This window comes from Mus musculus, chromosome 17, assembly GCF_000001635.26.
Source record: "Mus musculus strain C57BL/6J chromosome 17, GRCm38.p6 C57BL/6J".
NCBI lineage: Eukaryota > Metazoa > Chordata > Mammalia > Rodentia > Muridae > Mus > Mus musculus.
In genome coordinates this window covers 81639955-81664988 of record NC_000083.6, presented here as the reverse complement: position 1 = coordinate 81664988, position 25034 = coordinate 81639955, and the positions used below count along the sequence as shown (strand labels likewise).

Here is a 25034-nt window from a genome sequence, read left to right as displayed (position 1 = left end):
AGCAACCTTTGGTTCTTTTCTTAAGAAGTTAGCCTTTGTAAGGCTTCTGAGAAATGGGCAAAGTATTTTCTCTAGAGCAGACTGACAGTCTCAAAATCCTGAAGGCGCTGTATTGTAACCTTTCCACCAGTCACCTAGACAACAGTTGCTCGATGCCAATTCAGATAAACAGTTCCCTGCACATTCAAGAGATCTTGGAAAAAATTAATGTCTCTATCAGAGGCTATCTTAAAAGATGGGATAATCACTCTGTAGATTCCATGCCATTGCAAACTAAGTTACAAATAATGTCTTTGCTGAATCTAATGTGAGATCAAGTCAAAACAGCAAGACAACCAGTGAGTGATTCACCACCTTCCACTAATCCAACCATGGTGTCTACTGAGCACTCAGGTTGTGTAAAAGACACATGGAAAGGCAAGCCATTTCACATTTGTTGAACACTTGTCATGTCATTATCTAGACAAGCTGGTATATATGTGTGTATGTGTGTGTGTGTGTGTGTGTGTGTGTGTGTGTGTATGTTTGTGTGCATGCATATGTATATGTATATATATGCACACATGCACACACATATGCATATATATACATATATATACATACATATACCTATTTGATGCTTCTAAGTGTCCAGCAAAGAAGCATAAAAATGCATTTAAAGGTGAAGACTATTGTGCAGTTGAATGACTTAGCTGTGGGTCAATAAAAGACTACAAAAGCCATGTTCTGGATTTAGTTCTTCTTGCCATGATCTCATAGATGAAATACCATGGCTGAGTAAGATAGGATCTGGACTGCAGAGGAAGGAGAAGCTTGGCCTCTGACCTCGTCGAGGAGAGGAAAGGGGATTTGGGGGTCATCACAAAGAGGTAAAGGGGTTTAGAAAACCAATAAGCTGAGTCATTTTGACCAAGTAAAACATGTTCTAAGCATTTTATGGCAAGGACAGCCATAGAACAATGTCATGAATGTCTCCATAGCACTTGATCTGCCCTGCACTCATTCAGGACTGTGTATGTACACTATAGAGTTGGGATCAATAGTAGCTTTCGGCATTTCCCAAATGCATTTTACACTGGAAGGTAAGATTCATCATGAAGTCACTGCAATGGTCAGAGGCAAGGAGAAAGGGTAGGCCACTAGTCAATGCACTTCTTGGTTTACTTTTTACTTGGTTTTAGAGATAAATTCTCACCATGGAGCCCAAGGGACTCCATACCCCTTGAAGTCTCCTACCTGTGCCTCCAGATTCCTGGGATTTTAGGTATGATGCTACACTGGGCATCCCTTGGTACACTTTAGGTAGTTTATTTATCATTGATGGCTCTCATGCATTCTCCTCTGCACACCTCACTAACACACAGGACTTAGGGCCTCTTTCTGGTTGTGTTCATTCCTTAGTATAGAGTATCCAAGCCTCATAGCAGGTTTCGGTCATCAGGCTGCTTATTCTGCTCCCAAAGTGACACTTGCTTTGTAGACTTCACTATAGGTGGCATCAGAGAGTTTGGAAAGGTGCCACATCTCAGGAGCCTCACCTCCTATAGAGCAGAAATGACTCTCCCTCAGAGCTGAAGTTTTTGTGTGTTGGGCAAAATTCGAGAATTTTATCCTTATGAATCTTTCTATCTTTCTTCCCAAAACATAAATATTTTTTGTTTTGTTTTGTGTTTAAATCAGTATTCTTAGCCCAGACACTGGAAAACACATCAAATGGCATGTGGTTTATGTGTGTGTGTGTGTGTGTGTGTGTGTGTGTGTGTAAAATAACAAAATCAAGAATACCTAATATCAAATGGCTCTAAGATTAAAAAGGGAGGAAGTGATACCCAGAGGTCATTCCATCCAAGTCATGTCTGCTTTTCTTCCTCTTTGACCATGTAGAAGACTTTCCCAAATATAACTACATTTCCAGCCTCGGGAATGCCTAGATATCTAACAAGGCTTCCTCAGAGAGGAAAGAGTACCAAGTCACTGCTCTTTGTTTGGTGATGTAGACTGTTAAACTGCAGCCCCTTGTGTTCTCAGCCTTCAGGGCTCTGAGGCTAGCAGATATATTCATTTATAATTATAATATTTGTTTGAATTCAGCATTTCTCTCAGTTCACTTTCATCATCTACTTAAGGAGGGATAATGATTATAATAATATAAATAATGATAATAACAAGTCTATGGCTTTTATGGGGGAATAATATATTAATGCTACAGTTTCTGTAATGTGAGTATTTTAGAAAGACTTATCCACGGCTTGAGAGTTAAATAGTGAGAGTCTTTGTCCCAATTGTGCCTTTAAATGGATATGCTAAATGATATAGAGTGTCGTAATGGGAATATGGAATGTAGGTATATGCACAATTTCATAGACCTTAAAATCAATATATATGTACATATATACATATATATGACACACACACACATATATACATATATACATATATACATATATACATATATACATATATATGTGTATATATACATATATACGTATATATGTGTATATATACATACACATATATATGTATATATGTGTATATATATACATATATATGTATATATGTATATATATAATTATTATTTTAAACAGTGAGAAAAAAATAATAATGCTTTTGGCTTTGTGGACCATGGGGTCTGTCATAGACATTCAACTCTATTCTTGCACCAAGGCAGCACAGACAATACACACATAAAGAAAGAGCTGTTTTCCTTAAGAAGTTATTTATAAACATTGACTCTGAATATCTCACAAGTTTCCTTTGAAATGTGAAATATTCCCTTGTTCCAGCTTTCAATCATCTACGAGTGGGAAAGCATTTTAATTTCATGGGCTTTACAAGACCAGGTGGCAGGCTTGGTTGGGCCATTGGCCATGGATCGCCAATTCCTGACATACAGAATAGAACATGAGGGCATACAAACGCAACATTAGTGAGCCCAGGACATCTTACCAGTTGGTATAGAGTCAAGAGAGGTGGCCTAGAAATGCACAGACCTGTTTTTAGAATTTAGTCTGTCACTTTATTTGACACGTGGTTTTGCATAAGCTTTGTAGTTAGCAGCCTTGTGTTTCTTACTGAGAAGTGGAGAGCAAGGGTGCATGACTTTTAAGAGATTCCCCAGGGTGGGGGAAGAAGGGGGCAATAATAATAGTAATAATAATAAAGGAAATTTTACAGAGAGAAATTTGGTTTTAAGGATGGGTCACGGAGGTTAGGTATAAAAAACTGAGAAAGGACAATATAAGTCATATTTATGTGTGTTTGTTTTTTCCCACTTAGTAGCTAAGCTGACTGTCGGAGACAGTAGACCCAGTGAGGTGGGCAGGTGGTGTATTATGAGTGGCACTGAGTGACAAAATGTGGGACTTGAGTATCCTAAATCCAGATTGTTAGCAGAATTCATCATTCCTACAGTTGAACAGGGAAGAGAAAGCAGAAGGGGCTTGTCCAAAAGTCATCAGTGGGGACGAATCTGGTATCCATTTTTTGTAGTCTCTAGACCAGTGAGACCTTCATTCATCTCACTCCCCAGAACAGTACATGTTAGGAAGCAATTAAAGGCAGCTGCATAGCTCTGACTTTCAAGAGGGAAAGTCTCAAATAAACTATAGAAGCTATTTTCAGTATTTTCTAATATGATCTAACCCCCACCCCCATATGAAGGTAGGTCTGTGAGAAATCACATCATCCAGAAGGGGAATGCTAAGGGGTCACCTGAAGCATTGCACTGAAGCAACTGATTTGCCCGATTTCCTGTAGTTTTCTAAATTTCTAAATAACTCAAATGTCAGTTCCTCATGGTGTCTTTACTAAAACCCTAGAGATCAGGCCCCAGTCTTTTATGTTTTATATGATTGTGGGTTTTCTTAAGGAGAATTTGCAACAGCTAATGATTAAACCTTGAGAAAATAATTTAGAGCAATATCTGTTGACTGACTTTCAGTGGGGGCATACATTCCATGAAGAGAGAGATTGTATTTCTCCCCCCCCCCTTTGTTTTAGCTCTTCTGCTAAGCCAGATATTACATATTACCAGAAACCTTATAGACATTCAGCATTTGTTGGATGGGTGGATGGATGGATGGATGGATGGATGGATGGATGGATGGATGGATGGGTGGGTGGATGGGTGGATGGATGGGTGGATGGATGGATGAGTGAATGGATGAATAATGAATGGATAATTGAGTGATGGTCTACTCATTAATATTGATGAAATGTTTCTTGTTTAATCAAAGGCTTGAGAAGCCAAGAAATTATCATGAATCTCATGACTAAATGACTCTCTTTTTGTTGGTTGGTTGGTTGGTTGGTTGGTTGGTTGGTTGGTTGGTTGGCTGGCTGGTTGGTTTTAATTTCCCCTCAGTCAATTTTTCCCCTAACTTTTTTAGTATCTCCTCTCAGGATTAACTTTATGGTAGATTCTCACTCATCAGAAAAAGGCAATAAGAAAGTAGCTTCAACAGCTTCCCTAACAAAACGGTAACCCTTCAGCTGGTATTTAAGCAAATTTCCCAAGATAAACACGTGTGGCTGAATTGAAGGGCACGCATACTGCATGCCCTATGCCATGCCACAGGGAGCATGTGTGCTTCATAAACCGCTCAAGGATCTGTGTAAAACATTTTTGTTTTCCCACAGGCCACCAACACTCCACTTATTTTGTTGAATAATAAGAGCTGACAAGTTCCTCTTCAAGCTGACTTACTTTTTGAAATTTTACTGCTTCTGTGTGGATTTGTGCATGGTTTTATTTTTTTTTTTTTTCCATTTTTTATTAGGTATTTCGCTCATTTACATTTGCAATGCTATACCAAAAGTCCCCCATAGCCACCCACCCCCTCTCCCCTACCCACCCACTCCCCTTTTATGGCCCTGGCGTTCCCCTGTACTGGGGCATATAAAGTTTGCGTGTCCAATGGGCCTCTCTTTCCAGTGATGGCCGACTAGGCCATCTTTTGATGCATATGCAGCTAGAGTCAAGAGCTCCGGGGTACTGGTTAGTTCATAATGTTGTTCCACCTATAGGGTTGCAGATCCCTTTAGCTTCTTTGGTACTTTCTCTAGCTCCTTCATTGGGGGCCATGTGATCCATCCAATAGCCGACTGTGAGCATCCACTTCTATGTTTGCTAGGCCCAGGCATACTCTGACAAGAGACAGCTATATCAGGGTCCTTTCAGCATAATCTTGCTAGTGTATGCAATGGTGTCAGCATTTGGAAGCTGATTATGGGATGGATCCCCGGATATGGTAGTGTCTACATGGTCCATCCTTTTATCTCAACTCCAAACTTTGTCTCTGTAACTCCTTCCAAGGGTGTTTTGCTCCCACTTCTAAGGAGGGGCATAGTGTTCACACTTCAGTCTTCCTTTTTCTTGAGTTTCATGTGTTTAGGAAATTGTATCTTATATCTTGGGTATCTTAGGTTTTGGGCTAATATCCACTTATCAGTGAGTACATATTGTGTGAGTTCCTTTGTGAATGTGTTACCTCACTCAGGATGATGCCCTCCAGGTCCATCCATTTGGCCAGGAATTTCATAAATTCATTCTTTTTAATAGCTGAGTAGTACTCCATTGTGTAGATGTACCACATCTTCTGTATCCATTCCTCTGTTGAGGGGCATCTGGGTTCCTTCCAGCTTCTGGCTATTATAAATAAGGCTGCTATGAACATAGTGGAGCATGTGTCCTTCTTACCAGTTGGGGCATCTTCTGGATATATGCCCAGGAGAGGTATTGCTGGATCCTCCGGTAGTACTATATCCAGTTTTCTGAGGAACCGCCAGACTGATCTCCAGAGTGGTTGTACAAGCCTGCAATCCCACCAACAATGGAGGAGTGTTCCTCTTTCTCCACATCCACGCCAGCATCTGCTGTCACCTGAATTTTTGATCTTAGCCATTCTGACTGGTGTGAGGTGGAATCTCAGGGTTGTTTTGATTTGTGCATGGTTTTAGAGGCAAGCTATTAATCATTCCTTCGGGAACTTTCCTAAACTGTAATATAGAATATTGACAGGAGAGTTACATAAAGGAAGTATTTCTGCATTTGATTATCTATCATTTATGATATACACATATATACATATATACATATATATATATATTTATAAAAGAAATATATATTATTTCTTTTTTGCTTCCCACTTCTGCTGTTCTCAGGAGAATTTGTCTGTGGATTGAGTTTTGATACCAAAGAGGAAAAAGACTTACGTTCAGTGATGAAGTGTATCTCCTAAGAAAGTTTTCACTTGAAGATGAAGCGGGGGGATCAGCTTGTTAAATTCACCAGACTCAATTCATTTCACCACCATTTTCATTATAAAAATATACATTGACAAAACAAATAATTTCAGATGTTCTGGTATCATTTATCCTGAAATTGAATTATAAAGCTAAGCTTCCCAGTTCCAAGAGGCACACTAGAAAGCAAAGGGAGCTACTATACAGCTCAAAGATCAGCTCTGGAGTGTAAGAGTCAGGTAAATAGGTAGCACCTATGAAAAGCCTATATTTTAAAGAATGTAGATTTTCCCCCCACTACTCAAATCTGATCTAGAGTTTATGGTCCTGCATATTTCAACTTCTAGTTTTTAGGGTTTGTGTCTGGAAACTCCATTTTTCTTGATTTTGGCCAGGTATTGCTATAGCATCCAGCAATCCCAGCCTTTTTCTGCTTAGAGAGGGAGAACTAATGTGCAGCAAGATTATGAATTAGGAGCTTTGTAAATGACTCGGTGCCTTCATCTCCCCCTTTGACGATCCCCCATGAGTGTTTCTCTTTCACTCCATTTCCCCTCAGCCTCTCATCTTCCACCTCCTGACCAACATAGTCCTGAAGGCCCTTCCTATTTTAATCCTGCAAGGGGTCCCATCTCAGTCTGTAAGAGGCAAAGCCATGTGATACATTTTTCCCCCACACCAGTGTTGTAACGATATACATAGCACATGACTGCCCTCCAATGCTCTGGCACTAAGTTAGTTCCACTTCCTTAATTAAGTGTTCTCCTGAGTATGTGATCCTGCAGATGCACCTGCCTCAGAGTCCTTGCTGGATTTCACTCAGCTTTTCCTATTCTTCCTGTCTGGCCCTTATTCCAGGTTGTTTTAAGGAATAGTGCCAATACTGCACTATCTTAGAACTGCCTGTGTGTGCAGGAACATTGCAACTCTATCCACTGTGTATCTTAAGATATGGCCCAGGTACCTGCATTCTTTTATCTCTGGATAATTTTTGAGTGAAGGGAAGTTGTAGAGACCTACATACCTGTCATTATTCCCAACATACGTTCCTCTCAGATTTTTTTCCTTCTGTGTATTAGAGAGATTTCTTCTCTTTTAGGTTCTTTCCTTTATGGACTTTTCTTCAGAGTTCTATACTGAGTGCGGAGGCCTGAAGTTGACATCAGGCGTCATTCTCAATTGCTCCAAGGAAAAGTCTCCCAGAGATCACCAGTGGGCTAGACTAGCTATCCAGCTTGTTTGGGGCATCCTATGCACCTACCTCCACAGTACATGAATTAAAGCAGACTGGTATGCTTATAGGGGTATTAAGTGGGTTATTGGGATCCAGACTCTGGTCTTCATTCTTGCCTGACAAGCACCTTATTGAGTGGTTGATCTCATCACCCCACATTTCTGAAGGTTAAATGTCTCCAGTCTAGGATGGCAAATGGTTTTGCTAGAAAATCTCTCTCCTTTAAATGACTTACACATAGAAGCACACATAAGACTTCATTCTTTCTTTTCCAGCGTATAAAATCAACTATCAAAGAAAGGCTCTTATTTCTTCTTAATGTGCAGATAAGAAAATTTTCATTGAAGTAGTTACTATTGTCAACCAGAAGGGCTTTGGAAGAATCTAAGAATACAAAGGTTAGGTTTCCAAGCACTTGGCTCCCTTACCCTTAAAATACCCTGATATAGGGCCAGAGGTGCAATGGTCTGAGGTTTCTAAAGTTGTGGATTGAGTGCATGAATCTGGGAACTTCTAGATTGTCCACTTGAGTGTTCAGTCACACTGTTGAAATGCCCAGTGAGTCTCTCCTCTTCTGAAATCTAATAATGGAAGAGGTTCATCTTCTAGAAAGGAGATTCATAACTTGACTTCAGTAACACCCTAGTGAGCGTTAACTACATTGGAGAGAGATCCTTGCCACACAACATTTAAGTGTTTGGCACATCTGAGTGATTAAGAGAAACTTGGTCAGTGAAGCCATGAACAATATGTTGTTCTTGCAGGGTTGGGTTTTGTTTGTTTATTTGTTTTTTTGTTTTTGTTTTGTTTTGTTTTGTTTTATTCTTGACCAGTTTAAGTTTTTAAAATAAGACTTAACTGCAAGGTAATGAATTTGTGAGCTGCACTGATATCCTTGAATAAGTTGTGGTTTATTAATAATATAGTATTGACTTGTTATGACAAAATTCTATACCAGTTTCCACCTGCCAGCTACCCATTTCCTTTATGTCAGTTTTGCTGCCTTCCATCCCGCTAAACCCTGGAGTGTGCTACATGACTTTGGAAAGATCATGGTCTTTAGACTTCGGATGATGACCACCCTCCCTCCTCCCTCAAATTGCAAAATTTCTCCTTAGAGGATGGCGAGGAAGGAGAGAGGAGTGAAAACCTAGAAAGCTTAGAGATAAAGCAATATACACGCATGTCATCATATGGAAAGAAAGGCTGGCCAAGAGCTTATTCAACACCAAGTATCTAAACACAGAGTTGTTTGCCTTCATACAATTGTATTATAAACCTGCTGTGGAAGTCAACAGAACTCACTGTGAGCTGATGCCAAGAGCTCATGTTAAAAAAAAATCCTCACTACATCATTTAAAGTCAAATGACCTTTTTCAATGACTATTCTAACCTATGTATTATACTTTTCTAATTTGTAAAATAAGAATGATAACACAAACCTCCCTATTGACAGAAAGCTCAGGGACATGGAGAAAAAGGAATTGATTCTCTCTGTCTGTCTGTCTGTCTGTCTGTCTGTCTGTCTGTCTCTCTCTCTCTCTCGTGTGTGTGTGTGTGTGTGTGTGTGTGTGTGTGTGTGTGTGTGTGTGTGTGTGTGTATGTGTGTGTAGGTCATGCTCAATCAGTTATTCCAGCCTTTGTCGTCATTATTTCCACAAGTAGAGTCATGACATCCGCTGCAAGGCCCAGGTTTAGTAACCTTCAAGTCGGTCCTTACTGACTAGGACTCCATCCAGATCAGTGTCTTTTCTCTGACTCCCTCTCTGTGTCCTCTTCTTTCTTTTCCACTTTCTTCTTCTTTCTCACATATTCCCATTGGCATGCAGAGTTAACATATTTACATTTAAATTTTCTTCCCTTGTTTAGGGCCTCTAGCATGGCATGGGTAGGGAAAGACTTGATTGGATGTCTTTGATTTCCATTGAAAGGGAAGGGAATAATAATAATAATAATAATAATAATAATAATAATAATAATAATAATAAAGTAGGCTTACAGGGTTTGATATGCTCAACAGCTTTCAGTCAGCAAACCAGACCTGGGATAGGAAATCATGAGACCACCTGGAACCCCAGGCTGTGGAAGAAGACCCTTTGTCCAAGCTAGAAGCCACCCTTTCCAACGTGAGATTCTTTGCAATGAGCCTGTATAACTAATTTCCTCTCTTCTGGCTGACACTGCTATTGGTTTTCTTCCTGATGCTGACCTCTGCTTATGGAGGGCACATCCATTTCACATAGTGAATATTTTTAAGTGCAGGTGCCCAGACCCAGTTGCCAGCTTCTGATACAGCACTAGAGATTTGTTGAGTCAGCTCAGGAGCTTATGAGAATCATTTTATTCATCCAGTAAGTATGAGCTGCACATCTTTTATGTGCTAATCCTGACTCTAGGAACCAGGAATGAGTCCCTGCAATGAATGAATGAATTAATTAATTAATTAATGGATGGATAAATAAATAAATAAATAAATAAATAAATAAAATAAACAGTCCCTGGTCCTATATGGTTTGCACTGATTGGAGTAAGATGACAATACACAGAATCATTAAATAAATTAAATTATTTAGCATACAAAAATAATAAGCACCATGGATAAAAATAGAAGCACTCATGCATGGGACACATGGCTTCTGCATAACTTTTTCATTTGCTTAAATCTCCCATCCTAAATCTTTCTTCCTTTTTGGGACTGCATTGCCCAACCTTTACCCCAGTTGCTTCCTTTGCTAGGCAATTTAAGTAGGTGTTTTCTGACATGAGACAGGATCCTGATTCCAGTTGTATTAATTCAAAGAGGAGGTCATTAGCCTGTCATCTGGCCTCCCCAGCCTGACTCCTGCAAGAACCTCCAAGTTTATCCGTTATCCATCAGCAGAGAGGAAACATAATTTGCCCTGTTTGATATGTGGAGTGGGGGTGGGCATCAAGGGTTGTAATAGTATTGATGCGGTGTGACTGTGGACCGTGAGTTCTTTCCTGAAGTCTGCCCGTGGTCTGAGAGATAAGGCTGGGAACCAGGATGCTCTCATTGGCATTCTAGGCGGAATGGGCCTGTGATGCACACAGTAACTTCATCCTTTGCTATCCTCTTTAGAGGAGCTTAGAAGTCCTTGCACGGGTTGTAGAAAAAAGGTTTACATTTCCTTAACTGTTGCCTTCGAAATAGATCAGTAACTTAGCATTGAAGATTTCGGTCAGCAAGAGTGACATGGGAGGGAATACCAGGTCCCTGGGAAAGCATGTCGGGGAGGAGTTCCTTGAAATAATACCAACTGCCAGTCAACGGAATGTGAAAAGGCCGCCTAGTCAGATGGGCTGGTGGGAATATTCTTTTCTCTGAGTCATGCACTTTACTGCTTGACAGTCAAAACCGACTACAGCCTCCAGAGGGAACAAGCATTCTGCTTAGATATCTTTGTGGTGAAGGCTCTTTGTTGTCAGAGTGGCCATTTGATGAGCAGCCATCTTGCATGTGTGCTTCTGTTTCTTACAGCTGTAACCTCTCCTTTAACATAAGTGACTGGCTTGCTAGCACCTGGTTCAATGTTTACCATCGTTTGTCACTATCATTCAGCTCAGGAACATGTGTTGTCTACTGTTGTTTTAATTTAAAATAGGCTGTATATAGAAAATAATCCAGGTTTTACTCACATAGTACTAAGAACTAATTGGATGGAATAATGGATGTTTCTAAGTACTCTTTGGCTGTAGTTAATCTGAATCCATTGTAATCAACCTAAGCTTATCCTAGTATCCAAGAGCAATAATATAAGGAAGCCTGGAAGATAACCAGATTTATATTTGCTTTTCCTGTGGTCTTAGATTATCTCACTGTTCTATTTTTATGGAAGGATATGTAAGAAAGATGAAATCGAACTAGCTAAATTATGAAGAAAAAGACCCTGGAAAAAGGGAGACAATAGGGTCAAGAAAGAAACTACCTTGTATAGAGCACCTATCCACATCTAATGAGTATTTGGATTTGGTAATAATTTGATGGAGACAGAAAGTGAAGTCCAGAGAGTTCTTTCCAGCTGCATCATTGCCAGTAAGTTACATCAGTGTTTTATAGGCACCGATTTCACAAATTATTGTGTTGTCCCCTTTTGAAAATCACTGTGATGTTTTTAGGTCACCTCAGAAGCCCCTCACCCCTGACCCTCATTTTACTGACACTAATCATGGTGATGGATTTGTACAGATCCACCTGCCTTTCCACATCTGTTAGCCTTCTAGCTAAGAACAGTGTCTGATATGGGCTACAGCAGGGTTGGAGGGCAGAGCTTTTTGTTGGCGGACCTATGATTGCCCTGACAGTGTATACAGGAAGTGGTTGCCAGGCAATTGCTAAAGGCTAGGGCATGCAGGGCAGCTGTCTCTAGGAACATGCCAGCTCTTGTGCTGTCATTGATGCTTGCCTGCTTCAATGTTTAATCCATATGAAAAAAAAAAAAAGTCAGGCTGTTGGGAACCTTACAGGAGACTGATGCTAACTCAGTCCTCCTTACTCTAAGAGGCTTTCTGAAGGGCTTGTTCAAGTAGAAATACCACAGTTGTCAAATATTGCTTCTTCTATTATCAAAAAGAAGATACTGTTATTACTCTCTGAAAGAGATCAGGGTTTAATCTTCATTTAAGAATTCATTATGTGTGTGATTTTTACTAAGTACTGTCTAATCCTCAGTCATACCATATATAGAGTTATATTTTCTATACAGAGTGAACCTGTCTTACCCTCATTTATCACATTCCAACATAGAGTTACTGTCAAGGTATCAAAAAGTTCCAGGGGGGTGTTAGTTGTCTGAGTCATCATGGAAAACTTGACACTGGGGCTGTATAACACAGAAGTGGTTCTTGTAAATATTGTAATTAATATATATATATTACATATATTATACATATTGTATATATAAAGGAATTAGCGTGATTTCTACAACAATGCTTATATGTGGAAAGTCTTAGTCTCCGGAAGCTGACAGTGAGTTGTTATTGTGCTTTTAAAATTTGAGGCTTAGAGGAGGTAAAAATGACTAACCTGGAGCAGAAAACACATTCTGTAATCACACAGAGATAAGTCAGTGTTGGCCTTTTCGGCAAGCAGGAAGAACTACATCCTGGAGCTCAGAGATCAGGTCTTAAAAGGTCTGCAGCAGATCTTAGGTGTTCAGTCATTGACTATGGGGAAACAGGCAAGAGGAAACAGTAAAGGATTTTATGCATGGAAAATACCTTCTTTGCTTTGTAGAAGTTCAAACTGACTGAAACATGGAGGCTGGAGTGCTGAGTTTGACAGCAATTTGGAGACAGTAGTTAATGTGTCAGGCTTAGAGACAGGTGCAGACTTTTGACTCTTCTAGTTAATCTTTCCTTATATTTTTAGGCTCAAGACGTTTTTGCATTGAACGTCTTCTGAAGGGATTACTAGAAAGGCGTTCTCCTTTCTAAATGTTAGCTGTCTGATCTTTAATTTGTATACCTGCCAGACATTGAGCTCCTTTAAAACATAGATCTTATTATAGTCTCCCTGTTTCCATGTCTAATATCATAATCAACTCATCGCTAATCTAGATGAGAGATACCTTTGAAAAAGACAGTGTGATACCACACTCTGATCATCACTCCCAGGGATCCATTTTCATTCCTACCTCAATACTCCAGAGTTCTATCTTTCTCATTCGCTGCATTCACCACACTGATATCTCTGTAGTTTTAGAAACACCATTCCAAATATTGTTATTATTAGGAACTTTACCCTGTGTAGTTGGCTGCAATCTTTGTATAGGTAGGTATCTACATGGTTGGTCTCTTTCTTGTCTCTGGACTTTGCTCAACTATTACCTCATACTTGAGTATAAAATCAGGCAGGCCTTTTGTGTACACACCTAAATACACAGACAGTCTCTGTCCATGAGTTGGTTCTTCTCTGTTCCACTATGACACATTCTAATAGCCAGTATTATTTTCTTATTTGTTACCTCCCCATTAGAACAGAAGTAATGAACACAGAGATTTATGTTTTAGTCATTGAATCTTCAGGATGGAAGAGAAGAAATGATTGCAAAATCTATATTAAACGCATAAATATGTGTGGCCTAAGTATACCTGCAACTTGGAATTGGATAATTCACTCCTCTTGCTATCTGGTGGAATGTCACTCTATTGTCACAATTTCAAAATCCACACAAGATCTTCAATGACTAAACAGGTGGACAGACTTGACTAGAAACTGTTGCATACTTTGAATATACATCTTTTTATTTTTTCAGTCCTTTACTTAAATTAGATGTCAGCTGTCTTGATTTGTTCTTCTTTAGGGTGGGAGAAATATAAAAAAAAGAAAGTAGTCTTTCATCAGTTATTAGCTAGAATGGATTCCTGGCTATGGTAGAATCCAGTAGGTTTGATGGTATATGCTGGGCAAGGGATTCTCTTGGGCCTTATACTTTTCTACACCAGCCATCCACAATAGACATGGGGCAGAAAACATAGACAAAAGTGGCATGGCTTCCAGTCAGTTGAGCAATGAGAATTCTGATCCTGGTTTAACTTTCCACAGGTGACACAGAGTTCTGACTGTGACCTCTTCCCTATCCATGCTTTATAGATGCTATGAAGAGGCATTCCAGATAAGAGTTATAGAGACAGTCTTCTGCATTTACCGCAAATTCCAGGTCTTGGAGGCAGAGGTGCTATGAAGTTTCAGCTGAGCTGGTGGCTTAGTCAACAAGTTCACTTTTACTATTCTGTGTGTTGCTCAGTGATCCAGTTGCCATGTTCTTAACTGCCAACATATCTTCACCATATGTATACTTTATGTATATTTTGTGGCCACAGTTGTTATGCTACATGAGGAAATTCAGATAGAATCGCCACTCCTGCATCATTTGGTCTCTTGAGCCCACTATAGACTTAATATGTGTTTTGGAATAATCATGGAAAGAATGACATTGGCACTGAGAAGGAACATTTTATGGCTGACTCTGCAGCCTTCTAGGCTCTTCCATACAGCTCAGCAAAGGCCTGGTTATCTCTTCTTCCTGTTGCACACTGCCTGCAACTTCGAAAGCAGGCTGTGTATACAGATGTGAAGAACTGTGCTTGAAGACCCATGTGACCAGCTGATGATCTATCAGAAGTCCCAACTTGTTGAAATGGGGGGAGGGGAAGGACTGTGTCTTAATGAAAACAGGCTTTGAAAGAACTGCACCTAAAATATGAGAATACTGCATCTTCAGTGAAATAATTTCCTTCACAAGGACAAATACTTTTGAGCTTTATTGCCAATGAGCTTGAAGATTTCTCTGTTCCCAAGGAACCTTGGAGCAGTAGGATTTTTATAAAACACAATAAAGATGTACTCCAGGATTTAAGATAATCAGCATGCATTGTATTGGGATTATTTCAGAGTCTGAGTTTCAAGATGTGGCTCTTAATAAGGTGATTTTGTCAATGAAATTTTTTCCAAAGATATCATACTAAGTCAAATGGAAAAAAAAATTCACTTGTGCAACAAGGAAGAATTTACTTAATGCTTCAAGAGGTTTGCTTTCTGGCTGTTAGTATGTACCAGCATGTGCTCAATAGAACTGTGCGGTAATGGGACTTTTCATTTTCAGGGAGTCATATGTGTGTCTTGCTCCATGAACGGGACTACATGTAGAAAATACACAAACAGAGAGATTGAATTGTAAATATTACAAAAGATTGTTTAGTCACTGATGGATTCTTAGGATAATGATTCCACAGAGATTTTATGATATAGAAAGTTTTGGTATAAGTGATTCAAATAAGTTATTAATGATGCTTTGACTCTAGTGATGTGATTTCTCTTCTTCGTCGTCTTTTTTTTTTTTTTTAACTGCAGGTTGGAGCAGTTGGAAGTCTTATTGTACAACATGCTTCGATTAAGTCTCCCACCCAATGTTTCAATGGGATTTCGTCTGGTAGCTCTGGTGGCTCTCTTGTTTTCCCATGTTGACCATATAACTGCAGATACAGAGGCAGAAACAGGAGGAAATGAAACCACTGAATGTACTGGCTCATATTACTGTAAGAAAGGGGTGATCTTGCCCATTTGGGAACCCCAAGACCCATCTTTTGGGGACAAAATTGCTAGAGCAACTGTGTATTTTGTGGCCATGGTCTACATGTTCCTTGGAGTTTCTATTATTGCAGACCGGTTTATGTCCTCTATAGAGGTCATCACCTCTCAAGAGAAAGAAATAACGATAAAGAAACCGAATGGAGAGACCACCAAGACGACGGTGAGAATCTGGAACGAGACTGTGTCGAACCTGACCTTGATGGCCCTGGGATCTTCTGCTCCTGAGATTCTCCTGTCAGTCATTGAAGTGTGCGGCCATAACTTCACCGCAGGGGACCTGGGTCCCAGCACCATCGTGGGAAGTGCTGCCTTTAACATGTTCATCATAATCGCACTCTGTGTTTACGTGGTCCCTGATGGAGAGACAAGGAAGATCAAGCATCTGCGTGTGTTCTTTGTGACAGCAGCCTGGAGCATCTTTGCCTATACCTGGCTTTATATAATCTTGTCTGTCAGCTCTCCTGGAGTTGTGGAGGTCTGGGAAGGCTTGCTTACTTTCTTCTTCTTTCCCATCTGCGTTGTGTTCGCGTGGGTAGCAGACAGGCGGCTTCTCTTTTACAAGTATGTCTACAAGCGGTACAGGGCCGGCAAGCAGAGGGGGATGATCATTGAACATGAAGGAGACAGACCAGCTTCCAAAACTGAAATCGAAATGGATGGGAAAGTGGTCAACTCTCATGTTGACAATTTCTTAGATGGGGCTCTGGTTTTGGAAGTTGATGAGAGGGACCAAGATGATGAGGAAGCCAGGCGTGAGATGGCAAGGATTCTGAAGGAACTTAAGCAGAAGCATCCTGAGAAAGAAATTGAGCAATTAATAGAATTAGCCAACTACCAGGTCCTAAGTCAACAGCAGAAAAGCCGAGCATTTTACAGGATTCAAGCTACTCGCCTGATGACCGGAGCTGGCAACATCTTGAAGAGGCACGCAGCTGATCAAGCAAGGAAGGCTGTCAGTATGCATGAAGTCAACATGGAAATGGCTGAAAACGACCCAGTCAGTAAGATCTTCTTTGAGCAAGGAACATACCAGTGTCTAGAGAACTGTGGTACTGTGGCCCTCACCATTATGCGCAGAGGGGGCGACTTGAGCACCACTGTGTTTGTTGACTTCAGGACAGAAGACGGCACAGCCAATGCTGGGTCTGATTATGAATTCACGGAAGGGACTGTGATCTTCAAACCAGGGGAGACCCAGAAGGAAATCAGAGTTGGCATCATTGATGATGATATCTTTGAAGAAGATGAAAACTTCCTTGTGCATCTTAGCAATGTCAGAGTCTCTTCAGATGTTTCAGAAGATGGCATACTAGAATCCAATCACGCTTCTTCAATTGCTTGTCTTGGGTCACCCAGCACTGCCACCATAACCATTTTTGATGATGACCATGCAGGCATCTTTACATTTGAGGAACCCGTGACTCACGTGAGCGAGAGCATTGGCATCATGGAGGTGAAGGTTTTGAGAACCTCTGGAGCTCGAGGAAATGTTATCATTCCCTACAAAACTATTGAAGGCACAGCCCGAGGTGGAGGGGAAGACTTTGAGGACACCTGTGGAGAGCTCGAATTCCAGAACGATGAAATAGTGTAAGTTACCTGGTTACCTGTGTGTGTGTGTGTGTGTGTGTGTGTGTGTGCCTGTGTGTGTGTGTGTGTATCTTTTTGCATGTGAGTATGTACTCTTTTAACAAGTGCAATTCAAGAAACCACAGTTATTAAGTAATATTACTTTCAAAATAACAGGTCTCTCATAGGTGTTTCTTTTGAATATGCACAATACGCAAGATCTTAATATCAATTTTTTTAGTTTTGCACTCTTACATACTTTGCGTACATCAAAGAGCATAATAAAATAAAATTGTGAAACAATTAAGTATATGGCAAAAGATAAGTTGAAAATTTTTATTCTGTTAGGAATCATGAGGAGTGCATATATGTGTATATATACATAACACATAAATACTGAAAACAAATGTTTAATACATCACAAACTTGCTAACCCCATTGTTGTATAAAAGCCCGAAAAGGAAACACCTCTGAGAACGTCCTGACTACCGGGGTTGACTGAATGTTTCTATGGCTTTTAGTAGATATTGTGTATTATGAGACTCTATGGTAATGTTTCTACTTGTGGATTAATTTTGAATTATGACATATGACCAGCCTTGCTTCATCAATTGGATTCTCACATGGATTTACTTTGTTTCAAATCTGGTTTTCTTTTACATGATGATGTGAAACTTTCTACCCTAGTGATATGTAATAGAGATGTGTAAGATACGTAAGATGTCTACCAAGAATTCTTGCAGGTGAGGCATGGGACAGAGACAAAGAGGTGACAAATGGCTGACTCTTTCCTCTCCTTACTAATGCTGCACCTTCTCATGATGCCCTGCTGTATCATGGATTCGTCATGTGTGAAATGATTGATCTATCAATAGCTACTATTGAGGAAGCAAGATCTCCCGCCTCGCCCCCAGAGTAAGCTTAAAAAAAAAAGACAGTATCAAGAAGGAAGGAAGGGAGAAAGGGAGGGCAGAATTCAGAGAAGGACAAGAGAGAGGACATGGTAGTATCTGTAGTGCATCAAAGGACCATAAAATGAGAAAGAGTGTCAAATGAAGCATTGGTAACTTGGGTAATTAAGGAAAATATGTTCAGTAAGATGAATTGTAAACTTGGTTAAACATATCTTGCTGTGCTAGCAGCAGATAATACGTTCAAATGGCGAGTATGTGCTCACCAAGAACGGCATTTGCGAAAAAGAAAGCAAAAATAGGGAGAGGGATGGATAGAAGGACCAGGTTTCCTTGAAAGGGTTTTCTGGGGTCCTTCTGTTTCTTTAATGTTGTACAGTAGAGATGAATGGTTGTTGAAGTTGATTTCATATAGACATTAAGGGGAGGAGAGACTATGCCCATCACCTTCATGTAGTGTGTGGAGGTGGGCAGTGTTTGCATTAGTACTTGTTTTATGATATTAAGTTCATACCTACTGAAATGTATTTTACGGAAATAGAATACAGTAGCAAATTAGTATTGTACTCTTTGAAAGACTTCTTCCGGGGCCTTGTACTGACTTTGATCTGCTCCAAGCTGGCACACAGCTATCTTATTTCCTTGCTTGCTATCTTATAACACTTGCTCTTGCTCCTACTACATTTTCTAGTGACTTTGGCTATAGACAGCTCCCACAATCCGTGTACAATTTTAATGAACTCCAAAGGTAGCCCTTAACTATGCCAACACTGACGTTGACACAGGAAGCTTTTTCTTAGGCATAGCGGCTTCTTACTTACTGAAGTTAAGTTCATTTGGTTGTTGCTCTGTTCTCTAAGGTTTTAACCAGGCCATAGATAAGCAATCTTCTCTCTGGTGGCATAAGAAGAAGAAAAAGAAGAAAGTCTTAACATTTAGATGAACAGCAATTTGATGGAATTACATTCCACCAAGCTTCATTTAAAACATTCATTCTTCCAATGCAATTAAATCGATTTTATTCTTGCTAAGGGAGGACTATTGCCAAGCTCCGTTTTTCCAAATCGATGTTTCCTTTGAATATTTGTAAGAATTGGTGGACCTTCTGAACCTTCATAGAATTGGTACCTTTTGTGTGTGTGTGTGTGTGTGTGTGTGTATGCATGTGAATGGATGTGTGGAGAACAAAGGCCAGCGATGGGTGTTCTCCTTCAGAAGCATTTTGTCTGGTTTTCTGAGACAGGCTTCCACTCATCTGTGAGACAGTCTTCCATTCATCTGTAGCTTACTGGCTAGGCTAGTCTTAGTTCAGCTGGCTGGACTGCAAAGATTTGCCAAAGATCAACCTGTCTTCACATCCTCGGTGCTCTTATCACAGTGGCTTATCACCAAGCTCCAAATTTCCTATTAATTAAATTATTCACTTTATAGCCCAAATGAATCCCCCCTATTCTCAGACATAGCTCCTTTCCTCCCACCCCTCCCCTTTACCTCTGAGAAGAGGGAGGTCCTCCCACCCCGGGTAGTCACCCACCCTAGCACACAAGTCACTGCAGCAGTAGGCACATCCTCTTCCAATGAGGCCAGACAAAGCAGACCAGTTAGGGGTACAGTATCCACAAGCAGGCAACAGAGTCAGGATAAGCCCTTGCTCTAGTTATTGGGGAACCTGCATGAAGAACCAGCCACATATCTGCCACATATGTGTGGGAGGTGGGGGTGGGGGAGGACTAGGTCCAGTCCTTGTTCTCTTTGGTTGGTGGCTTAGTCTCTGGGAATCCCCAAGGTTAGTTAACTCTCTGATGGACAGCTATATTTGTCAGCGCTGGTCTGGATACACAGGTGTCTCGTGTGGGAGGAACATAAATGAATATCGTAGCAACCTCTGCCAGGTTGGGGAGCAATGTATCCAGCTGTCCTCAGAGGACCAATAGGGACACACTGCTGGCCTGCCTTTCTCCTTCAGTTACCTTGTGTGAATCCTCTGAGAGGCTCCAGCCAGAAGATAACCAAAACAGATGCAGAGCACCCACACTCAAAGGATAGACCCAGGTTAAGAAGTCTTTTAGAAGAGTTGGGAGGATTGAGCATCCCCGAGGAGATAGGGACCACATTGCATTCTTTTACGGAGTTCTGAGAATCAGATTGGAATCAAGTTCCAAGGCTTTCCCTGAAGCCCCTGGGTTTTCTACACCAACCACAAAATACCAGTGTAGAAAATTGGTACTGTACTATATTCTCTACAATGAAATGAGAAATGTTAGAGATGGAAAAGCATTTTATTTTTTAAGTAGAATGAAGTTACAGCCCTGCATTTATTTTTGTCCTTCCCAGCATTTTAAACAGATTTCAGCTAGACTTTGTAGAATTCCATTGCTACCAGGATTTGCAGGTGCCGGGGCAGGCCTGTTGGTTCTCCAGATTTCTGTGTGTGACGGAGACTTAGCCCTGAATTAAGCATCAAGAACTTAAACACAATATTTCTACAGAAAGCATTATTAAATATATGTAGCAGGGCTGATTTTCTCAGCAGGTTAGAAATACTAGTATGTTCTTGTCTTCTTTTGGCAATGGATATCTTTCTTCTTAGATAACGTTCTCCAAAGCTAGGTCCACATGTCAGATCCAGAGAAAGGAGATTGTTTTTTCATCGTGAAGTTGGGTCTGTGCACCCAACCTAGGTTGATGTTCAAAGCAAGTTTCCAGCTTACCTGAGTACCCAGCTGGTTTTGAGAGATGACTTTCTTTTAAACCTACAGTACACAGATGGAGATGTTGACACAAAAGTTGCATTGAGTATTTTGAAAAATGGTTTTGCTCACTAAATGCTGTTTACAAAGCCTGAATTTATTATTCTTTTCAAGGCACCCTAAAGAGATTCATAGCAAAGATTAGACTTAAAGGTTATTTACTTTCAAGGGTCCATTAACCATGGTTGAAATAGGGTCCAATCCGATCACTGATAGAGACATAGGCAGTACAGTTTTATTGATTATTCGATTTCTAGAACAAGGGTGATCCCAAGTATCATCTGTTCCTTTTGAATACCAATTTTCTGTGAACAAAGGTTTTAAATGTAGTATACAGAGTATGCTAGTAATGATAATGATGTTTTAACTACATGGAACCCTATCTCCATACATTTAGACTGGATCTGAGAACACAGTTCAGTCTAATATTCTTTTGTTATCTTGACATTCAGTAGCTGTCATAGAAAATACATCAGGTCTTTTGTGTGTCTGTGTGTCAACGTGTGGATGTATGCACGTGTGTGCACATACTTGTGGAGGCCAGATGTTAATGTTGGTCTTCCTCTGTCTTTCTGCACTCTGTTTCTCAAGACAGACTCTCACTGAATCCAGAGATGTCACCAAATGGCCAGTCAGGCTGTAAACTCCAAGGATCTAAATATCTGGCTTCCTAGTGCTCGGATTGTAAAAGCGCACTGCTAGTCCCTTCTTTCCTACATGTTTGCTAGGGATCCAGCCTTAAGTCTTAATGCTTGTGTGGTAAACATTCTACCAACTGAGCCCTCTCCTCAACTCTAAGTACCAACATTTTTGTTTGTAGTTAAGATACTAAGAACTTGTAGTCTTTTGTCTTGCATTTAAGTAGTGAAGATGTCATTTAAGTATTTAATTTAATAATGTCTAGAACTATTCATTTTTTATGTAAATGATTATTTCATATTGACTTTTTCTAAGATCAGAGTATAGTAATTATTAACAAGTAATAATTGTTACTTATAGTATCTAATAAAACCTATTACCAAGAAAACTTTTAAAATTATACTGTAAAAATCCATTTAAGGGACCTAATTATAAGCACAAGCTTTTGTAGAAGCTTAGTCAATGGCAAAGTCAAAGCCCAGGCCAAGTTATTTTAACTTTCAGTGGGGAATGCTGTCTAATGTTAACTGCTAATGAAAAAGTAAATTAAGGATGCGCTGGTGTGATTTGTGGTTGGGAGCTGATACCCACACATGAGCGACACCGCCGATGGTTATTCTCTAATGATACATAGTTTAGAGGAAATATCTACAACACAATATAATTTGACCTTCCAAGATCTATTATTAGCTCAACTCTTCTGGGAAATGTTAAGGTTAATTAATTAATGTAGACACGAATCAAATTTAATTACTTAGTTGTGGGCCAATGATAATACCATTTTAGAAGATAGTTTAAGGGATCATGACTATTTATTGTTGGATGTATAAAATGCTGAACTGACAAAACAAAGCAGGTTGGAATATTTGCATAGTATATGGCCTAGCAAACCATTTACAGCCCAGCCATGATATAGCACATTAAATGATGAGTTAATGCATTTCAGCTTGAACAATAATTATATTTTTAGGTATGGTAGAAAACTTTATTAATTTTATGAATTAATCAAGTCATTTTGACAAATTCAATTCTCTGACAATCAATCTTTGCATGCATGTTAAAATAAGAATTAAAAAATGAATAAACATTGAATATCATATAAGTCATATATTATTACTGTTATTACTTCTGTGACTGCTGCTGGTACTCTCATTATCACTGCAGGTCAGGAAAGATAAACACTTGGCGTTTACTTATTTATATTGCTAACATTCTTACCTTGCTGTGTAGGATTCCATGAAATAGGTACATACATATATAAGACATTGATTCAGTTAGGGAGTAAAAACAAGAAGTAATACAATAAGACCCCCATATGTAATAAGCCAACTTACACAGATTTACTGAGACAATGTGATGTGATCAAGACAGAGTAGCAAGGTATGTACCAGCAAACTGGAAATGGCCAAAAATACTTCTGCGGATATTACCCAAGAAGGACAGTTAGTGTGCACTGCTTTGAATCTGGCATGTTCTGAATTTACTTATAACAATAATTCTATCTCCCGCTTTTAGACTATTGAAGGAATGGGCTAACGGAGACTAGGAATACATTTTTCCTAGGTCATTTGCTAATGTAAGCAATCCGGCTGGAATAATTTGAGCACTGCAGTGACTTTCTACGTGAGTAGATTATCCTCGCAGATTGCAATATTTATCCTTTGTGGAGTTAACCCCACACAATAAACCTAAATTATAACTATGTAAGATGCTGCTGTGAATATGCACATTTTGTGAGGCTATAACTATTATAAAAATAAGACTTGATGGGAGGCAAAACATGTATAAATTGTAACGCCATATTGCTAAGAGCTTAAGTGGATTATGTGCACAGAATTTCTTTACCATGAACCAGTCTGCTGCCCTTGCTGGTGTAATCTCATTTTCCCAGGTCTAGTTAGAGTCTGCGGTTATAATATAGTTATATGAAGAAATTTTACCATAGAAAATGAGGACATTTCATAGCTTAGGCACACAGAAGTGTTTAAATTCTGAGCTAACTTCTGAATCATCACCAAGGCCTTTTTATAGGGGACTCCTTATGTACTCCACAAAACTTCATCATTTTTACACAGTTATCATTATAATATGCCAATACACACATGACATTGAAGATGAGATGTTCAACCTCAAGAAGAGCAAAAGTACTTCAAGGTACTAAGAAATGATAGATCCAGAATTTGAATCTTTGTGGACTAAATGTAGGAGTTAACATAAATCCCTCTATACGGTCGTCTGTCTGTAGCTTCTAATGAATTTCTAGGGAAACACCCTAAGCATTTTGTTTTGTTGTTTATGAGGTGTCTTGGTGTAGGCCCAGTGTTTTTGGTTTTCTTGTTTTGCTTTGTTTTTATAAACGTGTAGCTCACGCTAGTTTTCACTGGTTATGTATCCAAGACTAACTTTGAACTGATCTTTCTCACTCCCTACAGAAAGTGCTTGAATTAAGGTTGGGCCATCTCACCAGGATAGAACTTGTTTTGGCTGACATTAATCTGGTAGCACTCGTTGCAATTCTTTGCCCATTCCTTTAACCACTCTTAACCCATTTTCTCAGAATCACCATTGGACTACCACCAGTTTGTAAGACCTGAACAGACTGTACACAGAACTGTAATGTGGGAGGAGAATGTCATGGCTTTTCTTTCCTAAATGCACTGGTAACCTGGAGGAGGATATTTATACACACTGCCCTTAATCCTTGTGGATGGAGCAACCTGGAGAGTACAGATGCTGGGACATACAGACGGATTGTTGGCGTTTTGCCGTTCTGTCCTTATTAGCTGAGAAAAACTGCCTTAAGATAACATTGTAAAGCCACAAGAAGTGCAAATGCTTTCCTTTAAAATAGCCCTGTGTCGTGTTGTCTTCTGTCATGGCTTCTGCAGTCTGATCACTGGAGATTCGTGCTTTGAGGTAGGAAGACTGTGTGTCTGATACAAGACATCATGTTGCCTTGCAGAGGTGCAAGTGGCTCTGGGCCCTGTGGCATAAGAAGGGAAAGGAGAGCGTATGAAGCCAGCTGAAGGTATGGTCAGCTGTCTAGAAGTGCTGTGGGCTAAGCCTGCCTGCTGAGGGCGTCGGGGGAAGATGCTATAGACTAGGCAGAACTTTTGTCTGCTGGTTTCCCACAGTGCCTTATGAGAGAAATAGAGAAGAACCTGGGAAGGAGATAAGCCATGAAGAACACGCATAGAATTATAGGAAAGCTCCCTTGCATTCCTTCCTGGCTCTACCCACAGTCTCCGTAATACTCATCCGTTTGCCAAAGGTTGAGCCAGCCCCAAGGTCCTTTCTTTTCAGGGACCTATATAGCTGAAGCAGAGTTAAAGAAAAGATGCCCTTTCATTCCCGGCCTTCCTTCTAAATGTCCAGGGCTCCTGATGACATTTTCTTTCCCTCTTACAATGTCGCTGCTGGGTCAAATATAGTAGTGGGAATTGTACTCGCTGAGACAGGGGAAGATATGGAGAGAAGGACAAAGACAGGCTCAAGGCAGGATTCTGGTCCTCTGTCTTTCAGACACCAGAAAAATTCAAGTGTGGCTGCTAATTCATATATCAGTGGAGTAGGTG

At 40.0% G+C, this 25034-nt stretch overlaps 1 protein-coding gene across 21 annotated transcripts in view; it reads left to right on the top strand.

Moving 5' to 3' along the window:
* Window positions 1-25034, top strand: part of Slc8a1 (solute carrier family 8 (sodium/calcium exchanger), member 1) — a 365283-nt gene that overhangs the window by 73399 nt on the left and 266850 nt on the right. For all 21 annotated transcript variants that reach the window (NR_104580.1, NM_001112798.2, NM_001286684.1 and 18 more), the window contains exon 2: window positions 15351-17180. Coding sequence is in view for 20 of the 21 variants with exons in the window: in NM_001112798.2 (NP_001106269.1) it covers window positions 15382-17180 (1799 nt within the window). In the remaining variant the exon portion in view is untranslated. The remainder of the gene's footprint in view (window positions 1-15350; window positions 17181-25034) is intronic.